This window comes from Pinus tabuliformis, chromosome 4_2 (assembly GCF_031772625.1).
Source record: "Pinus tabuliformis cultivar Carrire ecotype Pingquan chromosome 4_2, CPIR1, whole genome shotgun sequence".
NCBI lineage: Eukaryota > Viridiplantae > Streptophyta > Pinopsida > Pinales > Pinaceae > Pinus > Pinus tabuliformis.
In genome coordinates, this window is record NC_142304.1 from 752,760,880 (window position 1) to 752,777,517 (window position 16,638).

At 36.4% G+C, this 16,638-nt stretch overlaps 1 protein-coding gene across 1 annotated transcript; it reads left to right on the forward strand.

The window, feature by feature from the left end:
- Nucleotides 1-12,869: 12,869 nt before the first annotated feature.
- Nucleotides 12,870-14,850, forward strand: LOC149171779 (peroxidase 5-like). The gene is made up of 4 exons (XM_089427599.1): nt 12,870-13,262; nt 13,546-13,737; nt 14,037-14,214; nt 14,393-14,850. Exons 1-4 carry the CDS (start codon nt 13,029-13,031, stop codon nt 14,815-14,817), a joined length of 1,029 nt encoding a protein of 342 aa, XP_089283725.1. The 5' UTR covers nt 12,870-13,028; the 3' UTR covers nt 14,818-14,850.
- Nucleotides 14,851-16,638: the final 1,788 nt, after the last annotated feature.

Below are 16,638 nucleotides of genomic sequence, written 5' to 3' on the forward strand. Positions count from 1 at the left end.
GCGCACCAGTACCATAGGTTGCTTGTATTTTTTAGGTCTCAGTGTGCGCAATGATTTAGGGATTTCTACGACTATCCTGGCACTTTTTGGGGCTTCCCCTACCATTATGGCCTACACGCCCTCCTCAGCAGTCATTGCTCTAGTATCCACGGCTTCCTTAGGCACTGCCATCATTCTCGTTAGAAGGTCCTGTGTTTCCTTCAGCAATGTTTCAAACATTGAACTTGCTCTCAAAGCCTTAAAGTTCGAAATGTACATACATAGTTGATAGCACAACAACTCAGTTCTTAAAATGGAAAGTGTTGTTTGTTGGACAACCACTTGTAATTTATAGCACCTTTTGAATTTGAATTTCCCAAATCTAGCCCATAAATTTCACCTTAAATGCCTATCGCCCACTCCTATTTGGTCTCAAACTAAGCATCACATCGTGAATAATGACTGTAATGGTCACTTTCCAACCAACCCGTGTGGCAGTGCAGCTACCCTCACGATGTCGCAGATCCTATGACACTTCACTTCGAAGCGTAGTCCTGACATCATGTAGCTCCCGGGCATAGTAGTTTATAACCCCGCGCCTCCTTTCAACTACATGGAGTGCTAAGATTGTACTTCCTGCGGCTAGTCAGATGCCCAAGCCACCTGTATATGGCTTCAAACAACTACCATTGACTTTTCCTATGAAGAGTTTTCCATTTAACTTTACCAACTGCACCACGCCACCATTTGTGATCTCCTTAATAACATATGGTCCCAGCCAATGCATTCTGATCCTTCCTGGGAATTGGTCAAACTTACTATCATATAGCAACACCAAATCATTCGGCTTGAAGGTGCGTAACTTAATATGTCGATCGTGCCAGGCCTTTTCGCGCTGCTTTTGCACCTGCTGGTGAAATCTATCCAAAACTCAGTCTTCTTCGAGCTCCTCCAACTACGCAAGCCTCTCCTCCAGGGCTCCGCGATCCATCATACCTGTGAGAGTCACTATGCTTAGACTGGGCACGATGTATTCCATAGGAATTACATCTTCCACCCCATAGACAAGCCAAAAAGGTGTTTTTCCCATCAGTTTCTTGCATGTTGTCCTATAAGCCCATAATACTGTGGGTATGTGCAGGTCCCAATCACTTCGTTGTGCATTACATACCTTCGTTAGTGCATTGCACACCATTACAAATGCTTCCACATGGATAACCTTCTACGAAATTATCCTTCCTACGTAATGTCTTTCCAACATTAAGAGCCACTTTCACATTTGGCCCCCCAACACATACTTATTGACCATATCTTTCAGCGTGAAGTTCATGTGCATTTGCGCAGGTTGTTTTCCATATGCATGCATCCACTTTGCCAGACTCGCACACGGACCATTTCGTCCATTTTACTTAACTGTCAATCACACCCTAGGCTTCCCAAATCGTGTGCGCATCATCCTTCTACATTCGCATCAGTCGTCAAAGCTCCTTTTCTGCGTACCCAACCACCTCGCAGGTGTAGAGCACAATACCCAATCCAAGGCCTCGAAGCGTTGCTTTTCTTACACCTCCATTTCAAATTTATTCAAGAATGTGTCTACCTCACTTAGGCCATCATAAGTAGGTAATTAAATTACTTCTTTTGACACGCAGCGCAGCAACCTTGTCATCATATTACAATTAAGCGTAGTTACCTCATGTAACGGATTTTGCCATCACTCCGTCTCCTCATCTGAATCTGAAGTACAGGAGCTTTCACACTCCCATGCAATCCGTCCATCCGCAGTGGGATTCACCTAGTCCTGTTTTTTCACTGTTATCTTATAGATGCAGTCCAAATCATCATCACCTTCATAGTTGTGCACCGGCTCTGTATAGCGCAATCCTTCAGCAGTGTCCAGGTGTATAACTATGCGTAGTGACTTCTTCTCAAAGATCATCTTGCACTTCTTTAGATTAATCACCCCGTTCATGTCAGTGGCCCAATAAATTCTTAAGAGCACGGGTTAGGGTTGCTATCATTACCAATCTTTATCGCTTCAAAGTCTACTAGCACGCTCACTCCCTCAATATCCATAGTGATTCCATGCAATTGCCCGATGGGTATTATCTTTTTTTGGTTCGCCATTTGCAATTGAATAGGAGACAATTGTAGCATAGGTATCCCCATTCGCTCCCATGTATACTTCGGCAAAAAATTCGCATCCAATTATAAATCTAGAATTACTTGGTCCATTTCATATTCTCCAATTTGGGCGGTTAACCTCATTTCTCTTCCTGTCCTTGTCTTATGCTTTACAATCTTTCTGACCACACTTGGTTCTCCTGGCAGGGTCTCAGCGCATCTGTTAATGAGTTCCTGCAATCCTTTTACAAATTTACTATCGCGCAGTAACTTTGTACATGTTTCCAAGAACGTTGTGAGCATGGAGGGGTCCATCTGCGACTTCGATCTATCTTTGCTCCCTAAAGTGGAGGCCTCCACAAAGCTCTTCTTAGCTTCAATGAAGGTTACCTGAGCACGCTCCAAATAAAACTCTGCTTCTTTTGCCAAAGCTTTTTGAACCCATGTACTATCTTCTAGTTGTTTACGTCTGTCATCTCCCAACGCTATTCCACTGTGGAGCACAATGTTCACATTTGGATATTCCTCACGCGGTTCAGACCTCATCATCTGTAGGTTCTGAGCTAGGGGAGGTGGTAGCGCTCCTTTGTTGCGTATCCTAGCTATCAGCGTACGAAAATCTTCGGTCTCATGATCAAACAAGTTGCAATACAAACATGATGGGTGCGTTAGATTTGTACAATCGCGGGCATAATTTCCTGGCCCTGCGCAATTGTAGCATATCAGCTGACCACGACCTCTTCCAGGTCCTCCTCCGCCTCAGCCTTGTGTGCGCCCCTGAAATCTTATTCAAGCCACTCTTGCATTCTGGTCTAGGGGCCGTGATTTAGCCTGAACTTTGTAGGTGGGAGTTGTGTCCATCATTAACTCATAACTTCTACAAGTGCACTCATCATGTCCCACCGACCTACAAAATTTACAGAACAATTGCTGCGAATTTTTTGTATACTTCTATAACAAATGGCAATTGTCTATAGCATGTTTTCAACCTATTTGACAAATTTCACACCACAAAGAAGGCACTACACTAGGTCCTGCTTGCGCTTCCAGCCTTAAAGGCATCGGTCCTCCTCCTGCGAGGTAATTCGAGAAAACCGGGAAGTGGTCCTTGTCATGACCTTGACCTTTGCATTTTATGCACCACATCTCTTTGTGCACTTCTAGTCAAGTTTTCCTATTCTATTTCAGACTCTGCATCTCCGGGCATAAATTCTTCAGCTACGCGTGGATATATTGAACTCCCAAGTTAGGATCTTGCATCGAGGTCTCATGCAGCCTCATCATGATCTCTAAGGCCTCTGCCTGAGTCGTTAATTTCTACTATGACAACGCACTCCTCAAATGTCGCATTAGCTATAATACAAACCATTCGCAATGTTGTCGATCCGTTAGATTCATATTAGCTTTGCGAATTGTGCATTTTAGTCTTTGATCCAGCTCCCAAGGAGTCTTGCCTGGTAGCATTGTGATCTCTTTGAATACAATGATAAACTGTTCTTCAGACTTCAACCTAGTAAATTCTCTATTTAGCGTTGCTTGGATATCCGAGATTCCCACATTTGGATTATCATTGCAGTGCTTAATATACCAGGTCAGCGCATGGTCCTGCATGGTGCTAACCAATGTCGCTTTCTTTATATTGTCATCTGTAACTCCTTGTTCTTTCCATACAACTCTTACAACAAACCAAAATTGGTTTGGATCCTCATTTCCCAATCCCTTGAACACATGCAACTTTATGGTGTTTGCCATATTGAATCGCAGTGGTGGTGAAGGTGGTAAGGGTGAAGATGGAGGTGATGGTGGCGAAGCTAGTGGAGGTGTGGGTGGGGGTGGTATTTGCAGAATACTTTGCCTTATCAAATGGATTGCACTTCGTGGCAAGACCTCTGCAATTTCTTCCTCGTCCCTTCGCAGAGGTGCAATAAAGGGTTTGGTTTTTGGTCCCTTATTTCCTTCGTTCCTGTAATTTTTTCCACTTTGTGTAGCCCCAAACATCAAGGTAACTGTATCACCCTCTTTTTGCATAGTAGCATTTTAATGCAAGTATTCCAAGCCTTTATGTAGTTACCTCACGGTCCTCTGAGAAAGCGTCGTTCTGCCTCTCTGTAGCTAACTGAGGTGTCAACTGCGAAATCAGTAATGAATCCTCCTATAATTCGATCGAGAAAATGATCAATGGTGTGTGTGATCTTATCCTCCACTGCTTCCAACCTGCGCATTAACTCTGGGGTCCACACAATAGGACCATCAAGTTTCCACCTTCCTTGGTTATCTGCTAGCTTCCCAATCCACACGTATAGCTCAGTAGGGAAAGACATGAAGAAGATTTCATGGATCTTTGTGTATAGGTAGCAGTCTAACCACTCTTCTTTTGTCAGTTGTGGGTTCATGTTCTCCTGTGTCACGAACTCTTGAATTCTCCTGTCCAACCAGCCTTCAATTTCCTTCTTAGTGGGATTCCAATGATACGACATCAGACATCTCTATGTAGATTCTGGTCCCAACAATGGAACCATTTGTTGGCTTGATGGGGCCTTACCCAAGTTCGAGTTTAATTAGCTAAACAAATCCATACACTACAGGCCCTTTTGGCATCAGCCCGTGGAGCGTGGACTGAAGTCTCACCTGAAGTAGTATGGTGGGATGCTGGAAGCAAGTTTCCGCACCCTTGAGATGTCTGAGAGATTGATTTAGTCCAACTATGCCTACCTTTGCGCAGGTCACCTCGCGCACTATGCTGACCTGCGAGACCTTCATGGTCTCTTACAATATCCTTCATGTAGCCTTAACCAGGGGCTAAGGTGCTTTCACGCTATTATGGCAGCGATCTGCACTATTTCCCCAAACTATAATGCGAATCTTACTTATCTTCTTACTAAGGTTAGTTAACTTCGCATAAATAGATGTTTGATCTTGCATTCACTTATTCAACATGTTCATACATGTTCACGCACCATATAAACATCAGAAATGTAATTTATACCCAATACATTAATGCAGAAAACAATAAATGGATACACAGGAATGATGTAAAACTTCTCTTTATTAATGCTTCAATGGTTACAGACTCAACCTACCCTACGCACTCAACTGCAGTGGTCTGTGCACTCAACTGTGGACTACTAGGCCTCTACGCACTCAGCTGCAAAGCCTTCTCCTACTTTATGACCCAAGACTTGACTTTACACTTACGACTCAATTCTTCATCCTTACACTTCTAAGATTGATTCTTTTACAACTTAGAGCCTGGCTCTACTTATGCAATCCCATGGTACGTGGACCATGGGTGGATCTCTATAGTCAACCTTAGATTATAAAATTGAGGGCAGACAACCCTATGACTCATCTACAAGCTACGTGCTCCACTCCCACAAAATGTGGAGTCTTTACATTGGAGTTACAACTTCTAACCATAATCTGGGCTTTAAGCCCCAAAACTTCCCTTGTGGGATCCCGCACCCAACAAACCAAAGTTCTCATGAATGTGAAAATGTAACAATATGAGGATTATAATAAAATAGGAAAAGGGACAAACACAATGCCTAAAATGTAGGATATGCCAAAACAATTTCAAAGCCAAGGCCATAAGCGCAATGGAGTTAAGAGTATACTAGGATTCGATAAAACATGGGGGCTTCACTGGGGGAGCAATATCATACCACGTGGGTTCATATTGAGGGATATTTACTGAGGAAAAAATGACATAATATATTGGGGGATATATAGGGGGTAGAGGGTTTTAATATTGACAGGTATAAAAAATGGAGGCCAAAGTTAATGAAAAAATATAAAGGGGTATAAAAAATGTTAATGAAAAATGGATATCTGCAATATCTAGTGAAAGTAGGGGTATTTAAATTGGGAAGGTGTATTGGGTTTGTATTAGTAGGGGATTAAATAATGTGATTTTTAGAGGTATTTTCCAATATGTAGTCAAATTAAGGGTATTGTTTAATATGCCACGAATGCACATGATACTTCAGAGGTTCATTGAGTGAAGCCCCCGTGCGACAAAAACATTGAGAACATGACATCAATCAAAATTCATTTGAAAGAATTCTTAAATGGAAAATTTGAAGGGATTTCGTGGCCACAACAAGTTTATAACAAGGATATAAAATGCTAGACCAGAAAATTAGGGCTCGTCATTGAGTCCATTTAAGGGATGTTGTGGCCACAACAAGTTTAGAACAAGGATATAAAATGATAGACTAGAAAATAGGGCTCGTCATTGAGTTATCATTCCTTTCTGAGAAATTATCTAGGAATGCTAAGAAGGTCAGGGATTAGTAATGCCAGAAGAGGAGAAAATTGTCTTTTATGTGACACATAGTATTGGGAAAGGCCGAGTTTGTTACCATGGAGCCAACTCCTCTAAGAGAAATTCTCTTGAATTTCCATTGTCACCAATTTAATAGTGTGAAATATCCTGCCTTATTGGATAACCTGTTGTCAAATTATGTTGGTAGATGTGTTGTAGGTGCCAACCATAAACTTAGAAATTAGATCCCTCGTGAATGGTTGTTGCAGTAAACCAGTCACATGGCGAAATCAAGGTAAGTGAGAAGACCCACTGTCAGCGTGAATGGACTCGTCACATAGTGGAAGTGCAAGAGTGGTGTTTGATATTCTAAGTACAAGAATATAGCTTAGGGACATCCCATGTTCTTTGATCACAATTTATATTAAAGAAATTAAGGGGGCATGTTGCTACGTGTCTAATTGGGATGGAAGCAACGTGCCCCACACCTTCTCACACGCAAAACAACCCATCTGAAGATGTGTGAGGACTTTCTCAAAACAAAATTAGAATATTATTATTGCTTGTAAATTTCTAAATGACTCATAGTCTAACTATCATACTTTTGATTTTGTCCCAAAATAATGGGGATCTCTTAGAATGGTCTATATGAGTTTTCTAATCTACATAATTTGAATGCTTCAAGGGTTTTTCAAGAAGCTGAATTCATTCATATATTTAAAAACACATTTTAAATAGTGAATATCTACTATCTCTTGAATATCTTCCTCACCTAAATTCAACAAAAAAATTAAATGCTTCAACTATGGTACAATCCATTTCAAAATTTAAGAAAATTACAACCCATTTCAGTACACCCCGTACAAGGGAAAAATAAAGCTCGAAGTATACAATCTAAATGAAACAAATAATGAGCATACTTCTTTTTTATCATTTTTAAAGTATAGATATTGTTTTATGGCATCCTCACTGGACAAACAAGTACTATGAAAGACAGAGAGTTACCAAATATAAAATACCTAAAGTTTTATGAAACATTAGTAGATGAAAAGGGGAAGAGCAAAAGTATTATATGGTTTTTACAATATATTAATAGGTATAATTCAAAATCATTTTTAGTATTTTGTATCTTATCATCTAAAATCGTTTTCAGCTTATATATGTTTGGTGGATAAATGTGTAGTATTGTATGTTTAGTATTCTTCCATCATTTGAAATAGGTTTGATAGTACATATTAAAATGGCTTATAAAAATCATTTTTTTATGAGTAAATAGTTTTTTAACTATCATGCCAAATATTACAGGAAAAGAAAATAACAATTACTATGATAGTGTAATGAAAACACCAAAAAGAAACTGACTTTGATTTTTAAAGTAGAACCAGCATAAAGACAGTTGCTAAGATATTATAATGCAGAAATGAAGAAGACGCTTACGTTGATTTGAATTAAAATCCAAAGTACTGAGGACTTTCATAAGAAGAAGATAGCATAAGGTGTACATGATCATGTAAGAGTATACAAATTTCACAGTTTCACGGGACAAAAAATGAAGAATTATAGTCATTGATTTAGTCAAAGAAACCTAAATTTTAAATTTTTATACTTCATATATTGTTTATATTTATGAATATTTTTGATCCAGCTGCCGACCATAATAGATAAAAAAAATCAAAATATGTTCCATCAATTTGGCTTTCTAGAGAAACTTAAAGCATAAGTAATAGATAATGATATCAAAAACTACTACAACTATTTTCTTGGTGTTTTAGAGAAAGCTAAAGCATTTAATTGGTACATTGCATAATCTTTTTTATAAAACTAGCTTATGTATATCTATGGTAAGAAGAGTTTGGGAATGGATGTCACCAGTGTTATTAGTTTAGTTAAATTAATCGATATGTCTTTATGCTAAGGCATGGTAGAGAGGTGGCCAGGTCGTGGGACAACAAACAAGGGAAGGTTATCAAAATGTCCTAGCAGTGGGAAGGTGGTGAGGCAGTTAGTGTGAAATGCTATTGAGGAATTTTTTATGACCTATAATGAATGCTTATTAGGGATTATTTTATTAAAATAAATATTTATTTTAAATATTGGGCAGAGTTAAGAGCAAGAAATCTAATTGCACACCATAAAAAAAATTGTATATTCATCTTCAAAACTAAGATACGTCAAACTAATATAGTGCACAAGATCCAACAAATTTTGAATTTGAGATACAACAAAATTTGAATTAGGAGAATGTCGTTGAGAAAATCTCTCAACAAACTCCCACAATTATTAAAAAACTCTCTGAAATAAACATTATTCCTAACACTCTCCCATAATGTTTATTTTATAAATTACAGTATAGAAAACGCATATAATTCACAATCAAGTCACATTTGTTCAATATACTGGTATGGTCTTGATAAGCACTTATAGGCACTTTGATATCTCTCGGACTGTGCTCTTTCTCCACCACAACTTTGACCTTACCACTAGACCTATTTAAGACAAAACTGCCTCAGACCATCATTGGCATACTTGTAATGATCACCACTATTTACATACTCTACTCGTGAGGGCTTCTACAAGAAAAGTTCTCAAGTTAACTAAATCACACTATGGACATACCATCATCTATTGGATATTTAGCTTTCATCTCTCTGTCATTTTCTAGAATGAAATTTGGATATTTAATGTATTAAAAAGCTAATCATACAACATGACTTATCTAATAGACAAGGATCTAATACTGTAACCAATAGTCCTTGTTCTTGAGTTTCCAAGCCCCAAGAACCACAAATTGTAACAATATGTAAACATAATCAACCCGCTGATGTGTTCAGGGGTTTCTAACCGTCAAGAACAATCAATTTACATTATGTTACAATGTTAATTGGTTGGTTCTTCACTTTTTACATATAGAAATAAAATTATATGGAGAACATACAACTTAACAAAGCAATGAACAAATCTCATATGACCAAAACCCAATGTTCCTCATTTTCTCCATGACCTTCACTAAATGTTGATATCATGATTTCCATTCAAATAACCACCTTGATCATGGTCTTCGAGTAGTAACCTTTAGAGATAAACCATCCCAACTATACAATTGGTAAAAGTGGCTCAAAGAGAATTTACATTTGGCATCTAACAAATCTAGCATCAAACAACCAACAGCTTCAGAAAATCCATAATTCTTAAAAATGATAGGCGTTGTTATTTGGGTGAATTTACCCTGATTCCGAGCTTCCAAAATCTTAAATAAATTTACATGCAAATTGAAGATCCATCCACATCTAGCTCTTGTCACATATAAAGTTGCAAGAAATAAGTACTCAAGAGCATTGATTCAACCCTTGGGCCTTGTGTATATTTATTTCCATTTTTGAATTAAGTGAAAATAAAAATGTTTGTAAAGAAAAATTGGTGGAACAAATATCAAATTAGAGATACAGTGATTTCATCCCTCACCAGTATGTGCCACAAATTTTACCTAGTAAATTCATCATATGCTTGGTAATTATACACTTAACAAAGGAACAACTTTGTCAAGACCATGGTGCCCTCTTCCAGAAACAAAACTTCTACGTTCACCCCCACTGTTTACTATCTTCTTGAAGCTCCCAAATTTCTTTTCTCGCCATTCAATAAATTTTTTTTATATCTTCCATACCAATGAGGCCCTTATTCTATCATTATGTAATGATATAGAAAACACTTATCTAGATGCATTTGTAGAGCTATTCTGCAATTTTTTGATAGCGAAAGATGGAAATCTTTCATTGTAAAGCAAACAGAATACATGATCATTATTGACGAATGGAACAATGGCCTCCATAGGGATTCCTTGAACATTCACTCTCTCATCTTCTAGAAGCTTCCCTCATACACCATATATTGTCAATTAATTGATTAATATCAAACTCGCAAACATGCACACATACACTTCGGTGGATCAATCTTGTGAGGAGTAGAAAGATCTATACATGGGTTCTCTCATTCACACTGAGGACTATTCAACACTAGGATATAGTGGGCTACCTATTTATACAAATTTCTCTCTTTTCCTACCATATAATTGATGGAAAAAACAAAATCCACACAACCAATCACTCTACTCTACCTCTTACAGTATCTTGGACCCTCTATAACCGCTTCTCTCATGAGGGAGTATGGCCCAAAAAGGCTTTGATACCAAGTAAGAAATCTAATTGCACAACATAAAATTTATTTGTATATTCATCTTTAAAACCAATATACATCACAATAATATAGTGCATATGAGATCCAACAGATTTTGAATTAGGAGAATATTGTGCAGAAAATCTCTCACCAAAATCGAATAATCCTAAAACCACTCTCTAAAAGAAACATTATTCGTAACATTAAGTTTGTATTACCATGATATATCCATCATAATAAAAGATTTAGCAACCATTTAGAGAGATGAAATCTCTTTGGTAGAAACTTATTTTAGAGTTCAAAAATTGAAAAAAGGTTTTCCTCAATCCCATTAGATGTTTTCTATTTTTGTGATTAAGATGGATTTTATATTCATTATTTTGGTAGATCCCTAATTAAGATGTGCATGTATATACCATGTGTAATTTTTTGTTATTTAAACTGTATTTTTTAATACATAAGTAATTCAATCTCTTGCAAGTTTTATAGAATATACAATGTAAACTTACAGTTCAAACACATTGTTAGTGGATTTCAAAATATACGTGTGTGTGTGTCAAAATGTAAAATAATAAGGCTAGAATTTTTTTAATCATAGGAATTTATAAACTTAAATTTCTCTCAAACCATATACCACATGCATCATATACCATATACTATTAAGAGAAGTAATCTCATTTGTGAAATTTTATACTAATATTTAAAAAAATATCTATCATTACTAATCTTATTCATACTTCAACCTTCTTCCATACTTGCTAAAAAAAATTCATCATATATTTCTTTCTCTTCTTTTTGACCTTTAAAAAAGAAAGTTTACATTGAAATTCGTTACACTTCAAAATAATAAAATTATTTTTTTTAAATAAAAAATATAAACTCTCAAAAATGATATATAAAGATAGAATTAAATGAAAACTAAATTTAATACGAAGTTAGAAGTTAATGAATTGATGATTGATTCATTAATAATTAAATAAAAACCACATCTAACACAAGGTTAATGATTAACTCATTGCTATACCCAAAGTAACGACAATACTAGGCTTCCCATTGCACACGCGGTTATAATGATGTTAACGTATTTCATTTTGCTCACTGCTGGGAAGATTTCATCTCTGGCTCGCGGTATTAGTGCTTATCAGCAAAGTTGTTATAATGATGCAAACTTATTTCATTTGTTCATTGCCGAAGAGATTCGAAAATATTTTATTTGTGGTGGGTGAGATTTGCTAGGCTAAGTTTAAAGTAATTATCATATAATACTCCCCGATTTGACCAACCTTACACATACGTTTGAGAGAGCTTTGTTCAGGAATGACACCATGGGCGGCATTTGAAAAGTAAGCAGAGTTTATTATTTGTGTCTAACCAGTTGATTACCTAATTCGTGTTCACAGCCAATGGTTGCTCTAGGCGGTTTATAAGTGGACAAAGACGCAAAACACACCTGCATGAGCGGTGTCAGAGTGGCAGTATTTAAAAATGCATGAGCGATGTCAGAGTGGCCGGCATTTAAAAAGTGATCAGGACTCAGTCTACGTAGCCGGTAGCGGTTCTTCTGCATGTTGATGACATCAAAACGTGTGCATAAAGTTTCCTCGTTATGTGATGTAAGACCCATTGTGTTTAATAACATTATATTAATCGAGAAAAGCACCTTACTTGAAAACCCATTTTATTTGATAACATTATATTAATAGAGAAAAATACCTTCCTGCTCTTAGCTCTGGATTCATCTTGATTGATAAAATTATATTAATAGAGAAAAAAAACACTTGCTTTTGTTCTCGAAGATTCGAAGAGGTAGTCTCTGTACATAGTAAATTGAGGAATTCAGGAGGTAATCTCTGTAGATAGTCAACAATATAAGGAATTCAGGAGGTAAACTCTGTAGATAGTCAACAATATAAGGAATTCAGGAGGTAAACTCTGTAGATAGTCAACAATATAAGGAATTCAGGAGGTAAACTCTGTAGATAGTCAACAATATAAAAAGTTCGAGAGAGCAGATTTAGCACACATGTCAGAACTATGCCACTCAATCTACAGACGCTCTCCATTATAACTAGTCGAATAGCTGTAAGGTCAAAATTACGTGTAGAAATAGGAAACCTGTTCTACCTATTCAATTCAAGTCTGACTTTTGAGGAATTCGATTCGGGACGCTTACACTGCATCTTGATAACGACGTGTCCACGTTTCTACTTCTGAGGAAGGTTGATGTATTTTCACGAAGTCTTCTGTTTGGACATTATCCTATAAATACAGAGCGTTTATTGAAGGTGGTACTGCTTATAATCAAAGCTTCTTTACCCATCCCCAGTGGCAAGGATTTCTGTAAGTTAGCGACAAAGCATTAGCATGTTTCTTCTCTACGCTAACTAGAAACTTCTTTTTCATCTGGAATTTCCTATAGGCTCTATAATTATTATGTACTGACTATCTAATAGTTTCTTCATATACAAATCAAGATAGTGCAGTTTTTATGCGTATTGAAACGGCAATGGCGAAGACCGATCAGTACTCGGCCCTTCTTGCTCTGTTACTTTGTGCTGGTTTGGCAGCGGGTGTTAATGGGGCTCTTGAAGTGGGTTACTACGATCACAGTTGTCCAAAAGCGGAATCCACTGTGTTCGAGGTTGTGAGACATGCATTCCTGAAGAGTCGAGAAGTAGCTCCTGGACTCATAAGAATGCATTTCCATGATTGTTTTGTCAGGGTAGGCTTCAATATTCCATCATTAAAGTTTGATAAACATATCAACACTCGGGAAATGCAAGTTTTCATGCTTTGGGCTAGTTCTAGACGTTTCCCACTCAATAGGACAAAGCATATCAACATATTTTCCTCTCCATCTCTATTCCTATCTATCTAGATATATGTGCCTCTGCTAATCGTTATCCATTATCACCATCTAGTCATAATCTGTAACTCGTGAGTCCAATTCTAACGAAATTATAAGTTATAGTGTGTTTGAATGTTGAAATCATGACTGCTTTCAGGGATGCGATGGGTCTGTTCTCATAGACTCCACTGCCAAAAACACTGCGGAGAAAGATAGCCCTGTTAACAATCCGAGCCTTCACGGATATGACGTGATTGACACAGCGAAATCGAGATTAGAGGCCATCTGCCCAAACACTGTTTCTTGTGCAGATATCCTACCATTTGCTGCCAGAGATAGCACAAAGCTGGTAAGCATATCACAAATTATAAAAAGTTACAGTTTTACTACAGGAGTCTACAAAAGGATTTAAAGTTTTATTAATTTAAAGTATCAAAAGTATTTCAATTTTCTGTCCTCAAATGTTTCAAATAACGTTATCAAAGAATACAAATGTCTCTGTAGTTACCATTGTACAGACATCGTTCGAATATAAGTCTATTTACCCTTTATATGATACTGAAGCAAGCGACAATGTGTATTCTAATTTACCTCAAGAATTAGAAAACAATGTTGAACAAAAATGAATTCTTTTATAATTGATTGCAGGCATCGCCACATAAACATACTCTGAGCTGGGATGTTCCTGCTGGACGAAGGGATGGACTTATTTCACTGGCTTCAGAAGTCGTGGCAAATATACCTGCCCCTACCTTTAATGTAACCCAGCTGACACAGAACTTTGCAGCCAAGGGTCTATCGCAGGAGGAGATGGTTATACTCTCAGGTGCATACTAATTTTTCTTAACGTATTGATGTTGGTATATGTATGCTTGTGAAGTAAGGCCCTCCATTGCAATAAGATAAGTTACAATGGAGTAAAACAGTAACTGTATATCATATCAATTTGAATGTTCATCGCTGTAACTTGTAATGTTCATCGATGAGTGGGTGTATTGATGCAGGAGCACACTCAATTGGTGTCTCTCATTGCACTTCATTCGTGAGCAGGCTCTACAACTTCAGCACCACTATTCCGACTGACCCATCTCTTGATCCTATGCTTGCTGACCTACTGAAGAAGAAGTGTCCTCAGGGAGGCCCCAGCAACAACATCACAACCGTGTTCATGGATACTTATACGCCTGAAACTATCGACAATCTCTACTACAACGGCCTTCTAAAGAAACATGGTTTGTTTACCTCCGATGCATCGCTGCTCATAGATCGAAACACGGCAAGCGTAGTCGACGCAAGCGCTGGGCGGCGTCACTTGCGCACGTGGCAAGAAAGGTTTGCCGCTGCCATGGTCAATATGGGAATGATCATCGAATTGACAGGCAATGAGGGAGAAATTCGTCGGAAGTGCAGTGTCATCAATAGCTCATAGGCTGAGCGAGACGTTGCACCCAGATGGGATGCTAGTTGCTTGGAATGGGATTTAATCCTCGTCTCCAACGAATTCAATTCATGTGGTTTATTTTGCGTGCCTTCCATCCTTCTAATAATAATAATGTAATAGAAAGAATAATAATAATAATAATAACATCGTCTTCGTATTTTTTTTGCTCTTTGCTGAGGATGAGGATAATGAGATATGAAGTGAAACGATTGTTATTCATGTATTATGTACCGGTTTTGGTTAATAATAATTAAAACGTTTAGTATTCAAGTGATTATTTTATCATATATTTGTTGTTTTCCCAAATATGAAATTTCATGTTTGAGTCATTCTTGTTTAGTTAGGTAGGCCATATATTTTTAAAACAGATATTGTTTTTAATAAATAATTATATTTTAAAAAATGTTATAAAAATAATCTAAATTTATTTCTTTTATAGAAGATTTAGTTGAGGAGAAATTTAAAAAAAAGGAATTTTCTAATTATTTATGATATATATTTAATGAAAATAAATTTACACTAATTTTATAAGTGTGGGAGAGGGTATAAGTTAATTTTGTGTTTAATACGAGAAGAATCACAAATCTTTCTAATATAAAAAATACTATTGAATAATATTAAATATACTTTAATAAAAACACAACACATATATATATATATATAGAGGTTTCTCTTTGCATAAAAACATATGCATTTGAGGGAACATTCCATGCACTTAAAAACCATTAGTTTTTTTAGACAAGAATTAAAGAACTATTATCCATCTTGGCATTGTAGCAAGAATCTATTTCAATAAATAAAGGCATAGTTCAAGTAAGACGACATGGATTTTACTATATTTTAATAATGGAAAGCTAATGCTTGGGATGCTCCTAACCTCTATATTACGAGGATGCCCTTTAGAAATGCGATGTTTAATCTCCATTCCATTTCACATAAAATATCATTCGTATATGTGTGAGAAAAGTTCATGGTTTTTATCAACGAAACACGCAAACGAAGTGTGATGCATAAAAAAGCTTTTATTTTCACTATATTCTTATAGGTTTCTTGAACTTACATCGTCATATGGAAAGCACCCAAAATGTCAATGTTGCATTCTCAATCAAGACAATCTTTAGCACTATAAATTTGACACTATTGGTCTATCACATATAAAACAATAGTGTTAACATAAAAAAAAAAAAACACAAAGTATTGATTGTTTTCATGTACTCATGTTTATCTCACTTTCGTTTGGCTTTATGGCAATTCAATTTATTATCTAAATTTGTGTTACATCTTTATTTCTATTTAACATGCATGTTCACTAATAATTTTGTGACATAATTATGCTAGATCTATATTAGAAAATAGTTGTACCAAAAATTTTGTAGTATAAAATTTTTCTAGAAAATTTATTAGTTCAATATTCGATAATTTTCTCAAAATATTTATCAAAATTTATGGTTTAAATATAAATAAAATATTGTATTTCCTATAAATTCATTGTATTAAAATATATGGTTCTAGATGTTTGACACTTGAAATGATCTACACTGGTATTTTTGAAAAAGATGTCATCTTAATAGGACAAGAAAAATAATTAGTTTTCCTTTAGTCGAAAGGGTGTGAGATGAAAAAAATCATTATTTATTAAGCTTTTTAATCCCCGTGACAATTATTCTCATCCGCAAAATTGAACTTTTTAGTTTAATATCTTGTTCTCATTTACTGTTAGCTATTATGCATAGGGATTATTTTTTGGTGACCTGGTTTCCAAAGAAACTTTCTAACACGAAATTATCCATTACGAAGGAAAACGTTTAT

What these genes read in the sequence shown, in the direction of transcription:
- LOC149171779 (XM_089427599.1), top strand. Translation starts at nt 13,029, where the DNA reads ATGCGTATTGAAACGGCAATGGCGAAGACCGATCAGTACTCGGCCCTT. An exon ending in TCCATGATTGTTTTGTCAGG is followed by an intron (nt 13,263 to 13,545) that starts GTAGGCTTCAAT and finishes GACTGCTTTCAG; the next exon opens with GGATGCGATGGGTCTGTTCT. An exon ending in GGAGATGGTTATACTCTCAG is followed by an intron (nt 14,215 to 14,392) that starts GTGCATACTAAT and finishes GTATTGATGCAG; the next exon opens with GAGCACACTCAATTGGTGTC.